Source organism: Melozone crissalis, unplaced genomic scaffold (genome assembly GCF_028551555.1).
Source record: "Melozone crissalis strain CALT ecotype California unplaced genomic scaffold, PUWL_Pcris_2 ptg000045l_1, whole genome shotgun sequence".
In the NCBI taxonomy this organism is placed as follows: Eukaryota; Metazoa; Chordata; class Aves; order Passeriformes; family Passerellidae; genus Melozone; species Melozone crissalis.
Window position 1 is genome coordinate 15,558,939 of NW_026535823.1, and position 12,050 is coordinate 15,570,988.

The 12,050-nt window shown below is 35.3% G+C and overlaps 1 protein-coding gene across 9 annotated transcripts in view; it reads right to left on the reverse strand.

The window, feature by feature from the left end:
- PTBP2 (polypyrimidine tract binding protein 2) overlaps positions 1 to 12,050 on the reverse strand; it is a 153,998-nt gene that overhangs the window by 24,793 nt on the left and 117,155 nt on the right. For 6 of the 9 annotated variants that reach the window (XM_054285552.1, XM_054285553.1, XM_054285551.1 and 3 more), the window contains one exon: positions 7,098 to 7,173. The exons of the other annotated variants lie outside the window; for them this stretch is intronic. In XM_054285552.1, the coding sequence (XP_054141527.1) occupies positions 7,098 to 7,119 (22 nt within the window). In that variant the 5' untranslated portion in view covers positions 7,120 to 7,173. The remainder of the gene's footprint in view (positions 1 to 7,097; positions 7,174 to 12,050) is intronic. 9 annotated transcript variants of the gene reach the window in all.

The window sequence follows — 12,050 nt, forward strand, 5'->3', positions numbered from 1 at the left end:
CACATCCAAATAGTATACTACAATTTAAATATAATTGATACATAAGCCACATCCCTGCTGCATAGAGTTCCTTCAATTCAGCATAGATCAACTTGTTGAAATTGAATGTTTACAGGTTGACAAAGCCTTTAAATGGCCATAATGTGAGCAACTTGGGTCCTGGCATTTTCAGTGAGAAACTCCTATTTTATTAAACAAAGAAATAGGAACCTATATAAAAAAGCAACAAAATGAACAGCAGTATACACAAGGCATATTTTAAGTCCAATTCAAGCTATGAATATTCAATGAAACCCAGCAGTTTTTGCAGAAAAACTGTTCTTTAAGTTCAGCCTAAGTTCTAGCAAAGAAAAAATAGCTTGCTATCTGATAATAACTGATTTTGAAAACATATTTTAATAAAATTTCATCCTAGAGGAGCTTTTCTCTGCACTTTTTAAAAAGAAATATATAAATATGACCTAAGAGTTCTGAGACCTTTATTTTAGATGCATAATTTTTCTGTATCATAAACTTTTTTCATAAGCACACAATCTCCTAATACAGAAATGTAACTCTGTGGGTACAGGTAAAAAAAATTGGATACAATATAAAGTTGCTTTCACCCATTAGTCCCTGAAAAGATGGGAAAAAAAAAGTAAAAATTACCACAAGACAGTGGCTATAAATTCCTGCATATCTGCAGTCGTGAAATAATATATAAATACACACACTTCCTGCAGAAATCACTCTGGTTCACAACTGCCAGTACATACCAACAACCAATTAAAAAAAAAGAGTAACTTTCAGCCTGTACATACTAGAGAAAGCTTAATAGCAGTAGTATTCAGTGCTGTTCTATGCAGAAAGCACTTCTTGCTTTACCTTGGCTAAATATATGTGATTTCAGGTTATCAACTGCAGAACATCAGACACATATCCAGACAGGAAATAAGTGACTAAGAGAAAAGCAATGCAACTTAAGATATCTAGTTTATAAGACAAATAGTAAAATGTTGCACTGGCTACTGAACACAACCATCTGCCTCAACCAATCAGCAACAAACTGCAGGCAATCACAAATTGTGTTATAGAGACCACTGTGGTTTTATTTCTGGCAAGTTCTTTGCTTATAGAAAGTTTTCCTATCTGTACCCTACCCTGATGTGATAGAATGTAGGAAGGGAGCTGACCAGTGACCTCTCCCAGGCTCCCAGAAGCAAATATGCAGGACCTTTGCTTTAGCATGCAAATCATCAAAAGTTCAACCTAAAGATAAAATCTGGAATTCAAAATGTTTGAAAGAACAAGAAAAGGAGATATCCACTCAAAATACAATAAAAATACATAGAATATGAAGTTGTCTGAAGTCCACATTCGTTAACCTTGAAGGTTAGGTTACACTGGTCAGGGTTAATTACGCTTTTGTTAATAGGGTTTTTTTGCTGTTTCTCACAGACATGAGCCATGTGCATACAAAAATCTTGATCAGCCAATATTAAAACTATCTTACACTACAAAGACTATTGCTTAAGAGGAATTTGAGCTTAAATAAGTAAACACAGCAAAATAAAGAAAACTTATACACAGTTTTTAATTGGCACATCTGCACATAGACTGTGCCTGTTTCAAAATGCACTGAGTTCTCTAAGCACTATGATAACACATTTACAGTATGGTATAGTGGCTACAGTTCAATGCTGCAGTCTAACATGAATGCACTTAATTTGGACCTTAAAAATATGTAAAAATACCACAGGCTAGAGTGAAATCCAACTGAAGTAGAACAAGGAGTTACCAAAGCATAGCAATGCAGACAGAAGTTACCCAAATTGATAATAATAGCCACAGTTTATTGCTCCCATCCAGAGATTTTTTATTTTTGTACATTTCTAAATCTGCGTATCTGTAGAAATATGTAAAGTATACAGTATTATTAAATTACAACACCTTCCAGTCACATGTAATGTACTTCTTAAAATCTTTCAAATTATTAGTAATTGTAATCAATTTGAAAACTTCAGAAGTAAATTACCTAAGTTTAGGCATCATTAATTTTAACTAATAACTAATTTTAATTAATGTGCTAGCAAAAATGGCACATCTATGACACATCCATGTTTACTGCCCAAGTTAAATACAGCACTTGAAATATTATTAGTTTATATGCCTCGTGCTAATTATTCTGTTAATACAATGAAGTATACCTACCAAAGTCACTCCTAACATTGCCTGCTAATTAAGTAAAAACAAGATCAACAGTATCATTCAAAGCTCCAGGAGTTTGGTGAGCTCAGCTGCAAAATGATTTTGGAACATTTCTACTCATCTACTTTAAACACACAAATGTGAACAATGAAATTGATGGCAGCCGCAACAAGAAAACCTGCCAATTCTTCTTATCTTTGACAAGCCAATTTTCATAAAACCATCAACATCTTTCACTTTTTATCTACATCCCTTAAAAATTATACCCTTTTTGTATGTGGATTTCAGCAAGGAGTTCACGGCATGAGCATCTCCACACAGATAACTCTTCCTACAACTTCCATTAAGCAATCCTCCATCTTGAGCAGCCAAAGCCTCACACCAAGTTCAGTGAAAGAGTAATGCCTTTTACAGAGGTTACCCCTTTACAGAGGAAACAACTTCTCCAGTTTTTAAGGATGAGGGATTTTTTTCCTTGCATTTAAAATCTGCAGAATAAACAACTATGTACTTACTGAACATACAGCACTGAAAGGTAAAAAAATTATTTATGTACAATCATTTGCAATCTGCCTTACTAATGTCTTCAAAACCATTAGCGATGTCAGAATAAGCAATATGTATTTAAAAATCCCGGTTTCAGCTCTGGTTTCTCAAAATCCTGTTACCAAACCATATTTTAGCTTACTTAAAGAGCCTTTCTAGTCATTGTGCACCAACACAAAAAAAATTAACTCATGGATCTTTATCAGAAGATTATGCTCTCTAAAGAAATCAGAGTCAAGCAAGATAGTGGAAGGAAATAAGAATAGACTTTGACAATACTTTCAAAAAAACCTAAAGAAAAACTAGCAGTAGTTTAAGCAGTAGTAAAAGGCCTGTAGTTCTGAGAACACAACTTTAATATACTCCTGTCAGCTGGTGTTAAAAACATCAGAAACTTACACATGTAACATAAAAAACGAACTTCTTAAGCTTAGATATTTGCTGATCTTGTACTTTACTAGCTGCTCTCCCTTGCTACAAATTCTAATCTAGTGGATGGGATCCTTCACTTAATATTTACAGAATAATATTCTGCCATCCTGTCCAACCTGGTTCAGGAACAAGAATAAATCTTGTATATTTAAATATAAACACTTAACTAATATGAAATTCCTTAACAATGACAGTAATCAAATTCGTCCAAAACAGGGTTCAGAATTAAGAGATAAAAGTCATCTTAATCCAAGTGTAGAATTCTGCTCCTTTACACTCTTAGGACTGCTCTTTTACAAAAAACACAGAAAGTACCTAAAACAGTAACTTCACCTGTAGTGACTGCTGATGTAACCTGCTGTCACCTACACAGTCTGGAGATGGATACAGATGACAAAACTGTTTAGAAAAGGCCCAAGGAACAAGCCTTGCATTTTGAACCATGTCAAACATGCTGGCCTTTTTTAGAGAATTACCATTGGTTCAAACTATCAGTAAGAATGCAAATCAAGCATTTGTTCACCAATTTCACAAGTTTCTTTCACAAAGAAATAGGAAAGGATTCATCTGCAAGACTCCCTATAGGGCAGAGAAACCATTCCTCTTTCATGCCTTTCACTAGGAGAGAAGATTAGAGCAAGAATATTCATAAAAGCATTAAAGTACTAAAAACATTAAAGTACTACAGTATTCTCACTGAATGGCAGCTGAATTAAAAAACAAAACTAACAAACAAAAAAACCCCCAAAAAACAAAAGAAAAACCCCCACAACTCACTAAAGGAACTCTTCCTATGATAAAAAGGTAGGATGTTCATTTTTAAAAAATCATCCCAGTCTCACCCATAATGACACTGTCCTCAGTTCCACCAAAACCCCTCCCTTCCAAGAAAAGGTAGGGTTTTTTTTGATAACTTAGGCATTTTGGTTTAGGTTAATATTTTTATAGCAGAGAGAGAAATGAGGCTGTGATTGACAAGACTTTGTTCAAAGTTTAGGCCTGCTAAGGCACTGCTATTGATAACTGCTTTTTTGACTGTGTACACTTGCACCAATAGAAGGCCCAGAGGATTACAAAGACAAACCACCTCTTTCTTCTGTTCTCCTAGCTACCTACTTAGAAAAATATCACAGAATCAGATATTGGAAATATCACAGTCAGAACCAGAATAGGTTTCTATATTCTCGGGGAAACAATGGCTAAGTCTCATAATAACACCATGACACTTCCCAACCCTAAGAATGAAAGGGCAAGAACAAGTATTAGTTTTACATAGGCAAGTATCTACAACATGTCTCATTTACAAGGGACTTAATAAATGATCACAGGGTCCCTGAAGCCCTAGAAAATTTGGGAAAGATTCATCATCTTGTCTACCGAAAAAAATAATTGTTTAATTGACTAAAGTTTTAAATTCTTCTGAAGAGAAAAAGTAATAGCAGAACTGAAGCAAAAGGAGGACATCGATTCAGATAGAAAGAATACTTGAACTCATTTGGCTTCTGGAAATGGCTACAAAAAAAATAACACAGGCTTCAATTTCACATCTAACTACTTCTGAGGTTACAATCTGAACTTGTAAACTGTGCAAGTCTGGAAAAAAATACTTCCTGGTTCACAGTAAAAAAAAGAGCTATGGGAGGATATATTCAGAAGCTGAACAGAAGATTTATCCTTCTCTACAGGGGGTTTTTGTGCTACTTCAAAAAGACAAGCAGAATGAAATTTGAATACCAAGAAAATGTTTAAAAAATAGAACACCCAAACAAACTAATTCCCTTTTTACAGACTGCTGTAGAGAATGACTTGAATTACAGCACTGCATTCAGACTGTGAGTTTTTGTTTGTTTGGAATTATTTTTCCACCAACCTTCTTTACATATTAATGAATTTATATGAAACTTTTAAGGACAGGCATCTGATACTACAGGAGCCAGATCACTACTCTAACCACTGCTGCTAATGAGATTGTTTCTTGAGTTATGGTTATGGATGTCAAAAAAACCCAAAGAGAGAAACCCCACCCACACCAAGAATACTCCCACACACAACAAACAAACTCCCAAAAATAAAACCCAAACCCTTAATCAGCTGGGAAATAAAAACAAAATGGGAAGCAACATATCTGTTAAATACATCAAACTTCTATCTCACAGATCAACCTAATGGGATCAAAACATGCTTTTCCATTCTCACAATTTTTAAGGAAGAATTTGTATGTAGGGGCTGCTTAGACAAGCTTTCGTATTTCTTGCTTCAAAACCTCAAAATTATAATTCTTATTTCAATTTTTTTTCCTTTACCTCCTTTTTCCTTTCATAAATTAATTTGCATTTAATGTCCTGGAACTAAAAGTTTATCTAAAAATATATTTATAATTTGGTAATGTTTAGGACTGAGTCCTGTCTTAATGTCCTCTGCTGATACCCAAACCCTTGGCACACAACTCTTTCCATAGCTGCTTCTCGTTTAAGTAAAGAAAACTGATGGAGCACTAAATATCCAGGACTGAAGAGGACATCAAGAAAATGAACAAAAGAGGGACCTCTTTCAGAACCAGAAGGAAGTAAGAAAAACAGAGAAGAGACACATATGTTCTGGGGTTCCAAAATGGCTGTGAATGCACTACACTGCATTTCTGACTTACTCCAAAGTAATAACCTCGTCACCTTTGGTGACAGAACTGCCAGTGGAAGTGGCTTTGTTGTGCTGCCACACTCCTCCACTCAACAGCACACTGTGTCTACAGCTGTGCAATCACATGACTGATCAGTAAGCTGCTCTAAGGGAAAACTACTTTATTTTGTTAGAATAGTTTAATGCTGCATTAACTTACTCTGCAAGTGCATGAGCACTCCAACAGAAGAGTGTAGCAGAAATGTGGATTTGGAGGTTTTTCTGCTTGTGCTAAAGATGTAGGATGAGAAAGCACAGAGCCACCCATTCTGGCAAGAGTTGTCACCACAGCACCCTAATGGTAACATGAAATTGCACCCTGAATCCCAACCTCTTACTAACAAATTAAAATGGAAATAGTCTGTTATTAATATCAGTGATTATAATGCTGACCCCATGAATACAGAAAATCAGGCACAGTAGAACAGTGAAACAGGCAAGTGACTGGAAAGTGCAGCAACCCTCTATGTCATGAATTAACTCCTCCACATCTCTAAGGCAAGAGGGAAAAAAAAGAGAAAAAACACACAAAAAATTAATAGTACGGTAGAAAAAGAAAAAAGAGAAAAAGCAAGACCTCTGAAATTAGCTTTCCAAGGGAACTCAATGTACATTCAACATACAGAAGCATCAAGTGCAAAAGAAGGCATTTTAGTGTGTGCCAATTAATGAAAAAACCTTTCTATCTAGCATCACCAGAAAACTGATTCAAGAACAGCCACAGTCACTTTGCTCTGATATTCCACCACTGCAATCTCAAACTGAAGGAGCAAAGTGAAGCTTCCTGCTTGATCAGTGACCCAAAACTCTCTCTTCCTGAATCCACACTGCATTATCAAACTGGCACAGTGGTCTTCCCTGTGACACCCACACTTGTGGATGACCATGAGTAAAGAAGTTGATGTCACACAGGAACTGGGCTCTTTACCTTTGCCTGAGATTTTACTGGGCTGTTTACCTTTGCAGCTGAGAGTCCTTACTTTAAAGGTAGCTGTACAAGACAACTGTGATTTTTCATCCCATCACCCACCAACAATTTTGTGTGCAGACATCTCAAAATTGCCTGTTGATTGTGGGATTATTCTTCTCAGACACCCAAGGTTTGTAGGAAATACAAAGTCACTATATTCTAATATAAGCCAACAGTTTATCCCTCTATAGCACAATGGATTCTCGTTTTGGTGTTCTCCCCTTGTAAACAGGAAATGAGTCCAAGTATAAATGATAGATTTCTCCTTTGAAAGGGCATCACTTACCAGTAACTACCATGCTGCTCATGTTAGAGTTCGGGCTACTGAGTACACTGCCTGAAAGAAGTTCGTCAGATCCTCTCTAAAAAGAAAGAGACAGTAAGAGATTTTTTTTCCTCTATTTTGTGATTTTTAAAGATGATACTTCCTCTTTTCAGATAAGTGCAACAATTTGAAATCTAAGTAAAGCGGAATATTTACATGGCAATCTGAAATGAGAGCAGCTTAAGCACAGTTGTTTAACCCACCACTGAAATAAAGCCACCTCTGGACACGATGAGAACTGCTGAACAATAATTTTGTCCAGCATTTCAAATTAAAATATAATTAAATAAATTTATTCTACTTCAATAACATTTAAATTAATTTAAGTTTTAATATTTTAATACACATATATATTAAACTATTATATCTAGCTGAAACTACAAGGGAAATCTATGCAGAAAGAAATATGGAGTTTAGCTCAATTTTAACACCCCTATTTAAAAACAAATATTTAATGATCACAGGAAATGAAATCAGTTTTCATTTTGGGGACATTCATTTTTTCTGCAAAACACAACTTAGGGCACGGAATTACATCTCCATTGTAGTTCTTAAAACATGAAAAATATAAATTAATGAATGACTTAAAAGTGAGCTGCAAAAATCAGGAGGGTTTATATTAAAACCATACAAGATAACCCTTTCCACAAATGGTAAGATGGGCATTTGACACAGCTGAAGAGGCGCTTCTTTTCACACCTTGTTTCTTTTTTTCTTTTATGCCCCAACCCTCTTCATTCTCAAGACTTCATCCCTCAAAAAGCCTACAAATCCAGGTCACTGCTAAAATGACAATGAGGGGAAAAAAAAAGTTTCCACACATCCTTATTAAAATAAATGTGTTTAATTCTATTGTGGACACTACAAGAGAATCAAGAATAGTTCAGGAATATGTTTTACAGGGCACTTCAATACTTCATAATAAATTCATCTGAGACTATTACCTTCATAGACAGCACAGTTAAAAGACTTATAAAAATCAAACCCTTACCTTTTTCTCATACTGCACTATATTTGTGTCCACACAGAGAACAATATGTTAAAGTTTATATATGTGTACACACATATAGAGCCATTAAAGTTTACTTGGTTTTCAACATCAGCTCTGAAGAATCTCTATACAGTTTACTGAATGCTCTAAGCTTGTAAGGGTACATAGCAAGCAACAAAGCTGTGCCTATCAAATGAGCAAGAGTTTCCTTAAGACTGCATCATTCCTAATACCAAGACCAGATAGAACCATGAGAGGGACTATGTGTTGTTCTTTTCAATGCAAGGATGCATTTCTAAACAGATATAACTAAGAAAAATTTAGCTAGATAGAACTGAGAAGCAATTTATAGGCAAGTTATAGAAATTCTCTGTTTTTCTAACTACATTACTTTCTACTACTGACGTAATATGCAGGTGTAAGTTGAAACAAATATTCTTTCCCTTCCATGTTCTACTTTTTCTAACATAATATTGGCAAGGGTAGAATGCTGCAAAGTTGAAGTTTACTAGCAGCATTAGGTTACTCAGTGGTAAGTGCTTGCAATACCCATCTGGCTTTGCTTGGGAGCCCCTGTCTGCAGCCTGGCCAGCCCAGCTGAACAGGCAGAAGCAGCAGCAGACACTGACTCTGTTCATAGACCAGCTGATTAAGATCATTCACCAGCATTTTTTTCTCTCTTAATACTTAACAGGCATAAATTTGCAATGGTACAGCAATTACTATATAAACAGCTGAAGCAACCCCAGTACCAAATGAATGCTCTTCCCAAAACCTGTAGGAACTTCACAAATCTGAAAAATTTCAGATTTCAATTGCCTCCAGCTTCAGAAAGTTACTTACAACAGCAACTGCTGAATGAAAGAGTGCAAGAATGATTATATAAACTTCTGGTTCCTAGTAAATCTGGCTTTCAAAAAAACTGTTAATTACTTAATCCACAGCAGAAAAATCCAAAAGGAGCACAAATTACTCAGAGTAGATATTCAGTTCCTGTATTTGTGTTTCATGAACAGTTCTCTCTTCATTTACAAACATATCATTTTACATTTCATGAACACCTTCACAATCACAAGACTTTGTCATTGCACTTGGAAGTTTTAACATTTTTGCTTCCAAAGAACAATTAAATGTGAATTTCTTGCGCTGGCCTGTATCATAAAATCTACACTTGTCTTATATGCATAAATTAGTGTTCAAAAGTCTGATTCTTATATGCATAAATTAGTGTTCAAAAGTCTGATTCACATAGGTTCATACATGAAATGTTCTTCCAATTCCCCCATGAAATCACAAATGTATAGCAAACCTCTATAACCCCTGTATGTATTTCCCAAGCTTTTGGTCAAAGAGCTCTCTTACCATGAGAGTAATGATCCTATAGATGTACATGTTCATTTTTCCTAATTGGTTCTTAAGCAGCCTAGATGCTTCTGTACTTCAGTATGTAACTTTAGAATCTGCTCTGCAGCAAAAGACACGATGGACTTGGATACAGAGTGGTAAATTACAAAATCAAAAGCAGTACCTGCCTGGTTTTTGTGATTTACTTCAAAAGGGTTGTCTGAAGATCTTGGTTGGCTAGTAAAGCAAATTCATATAAGCATCTAAAGTAAGCCAATGTGTGCCCTTAGACTGCCACTACTGTGTAACACAATCCCTCCCAAATTACATAGACACAGATACTGATTTTACTTACATTTATTCAGCAGAGATAAGGGTGTATTCAATTTGTGGCTTGGGTGCTTGGTTTTGGCTTTATGTGCATACTCTTTTAGAGGGTGCTAAGCCAAAAAGGACTAACACCATGCTCCATGAGCAAAGCTTTTCATCACTCTGCTATGTCACACAAGAATTTCAAAATCATAAGCAATTTTCCAAGCATCTCAAATATTTAATTAGTCTCAATCACAGAAGTTCTGTTAGTTGAATGGCACAAACCTTTAAACTAAATTAGGTAATTGTATTGAATGTTTCAGAGTTAACGAAACCAAACAGATATTTGAAGAGCACACAGAATCAGACTCAAGGAAGGAAGATCCAACAGCAACATTCACTTAACTCTTTTCCCTGTCTGTGCAAACTGCTGTGTTCTAAAGAATCAAAGCAAGTTTGAGATTGTATAACAGTACTGAAGATCACAAATTCAGAGATGGAAAAAACATTCTCATCTAAGTTATAACAAAAAATAAAAAACCACACTATGATTATATTTCAGCATAAACTGCAAAGGAAAGTTACTGTAAAAGCAACACAGTAGAGACTAATTCAATATCCATTTTAGCATGAGGCAAGGAGATTATTAAGAACAAAATAAGAAGTACAAAATGCTATTATACTATTAATACCTCATCTTCTGACATCTAGGCCTCAACAGCACAAGTCTTTAATGCCATATTTCTATTCCTAGCAGTGTCAAGAAGATAAATCTACATAAATCTTCCAGAAAAACTAACAACTAACTGCTCAGATCAGAGCTATCTATACAATTTCTTTATGAAACCAGCATTTACCAAAATATGAGTATACAAAATAAACAAGGGAATTTCCAGGCTAACATCTTGTAGCAAGCAAACCCTGAATTTGTCACAGTCAAATACTGCCTTTCACTTCAGCCCATGTTATCAGCCCCTTATCACCCCCATAACCCCATGAGAGCATCTCCATGCATGGTGGGAAAACATCATGTTTAATGCATGGTGTCAATCAATGGATTTATGTAAAACTAACATGTAGGACTACTTTAAAAAAGACAAAAAATAAACCAAATCAGACTTTTACTGCATATTTAAGTGAAAATTCAAAGTTATATATACAAAAATTATGTTACATACTGTAAATTAAAGACACCACTTTGATATTTTAGCTAATTTCCCTAAGTGTTCTTACACTGTCACTTCTGCAATTTACAAAATCAATTAAACAAAGAAGAAGCCCCTAGCTCAGCAAATCAATGTCCTAGGTCGTTGCTTTAAGTTACAGCTAACTCAAAATCCTTCACAACACAAGCTGGATTTACATTGCAGAATTTCAGATTTTTTCCCTCCATTAAAGACTATTATAAAGCTTTGTGCTATCACAGGTTTTATTACGTATCTATATAATTTCAGGAAGTCATTACAGCCAATATGCTTCCAAGCTAATTAAAAATATACTATTTAGAAGTCTTTGCAAACTATTTGCCTCATATTCCAGATTAGGCTTTAAATACTTAACACATTCCCCAGCTTTTATTATATCCAAGGGTTTAGTCTTTTATGCGCCAGAATACTTTTTGACAACTGTTTACATCAGAGACACATAGGGTTTTTTCCCCCAGTAATTCAGGGCTATAGAGACTGATCAGAAGTTTTGGCTAAACCTAACCTAGCAGTGTATTACAAACAGCATGCGTAGAAGCACTACAATACTCCTAGAAACAGTAAACAAGTGACTCCTAGAAATAGTTAACTTCTGTTAAAAAGTCAACAGTATCATCTAAAAAAATTTCATAAAATCGCACTAGAAAATAAAATGACAACATGCAAAGATATTGAAAAATACATTTTTTTTTACAAATACTCTCATTTGTGGTGTTTATATTTGCTGATATTAGAAACCTCTCTCAAAACCAGGATGATTCTGCCCTTCCCATTTCCCTCTCTCTGCCTTTCCCCTCAAAGAAAAGATAAGTAAGAGAACTTCAGCTGCACTGCACATTCACCACAGTCATTCTCAGCCTACAGGCATGAATTTCTCAAGGGGTATGACGAGCCAGGAGACAGATCTTGTGATTTAAGGAAATCCAACAGCACTGTAAAACACTTTATTTCTAACAACATCTGGGAGCAATTTAAAAGAAAGAGCCAGAAACCTGATGGCATGGGAGAGGAATAAGCACATGACAGTTTCAACCAAGACATTAAAACATTCTCCTCTAACAG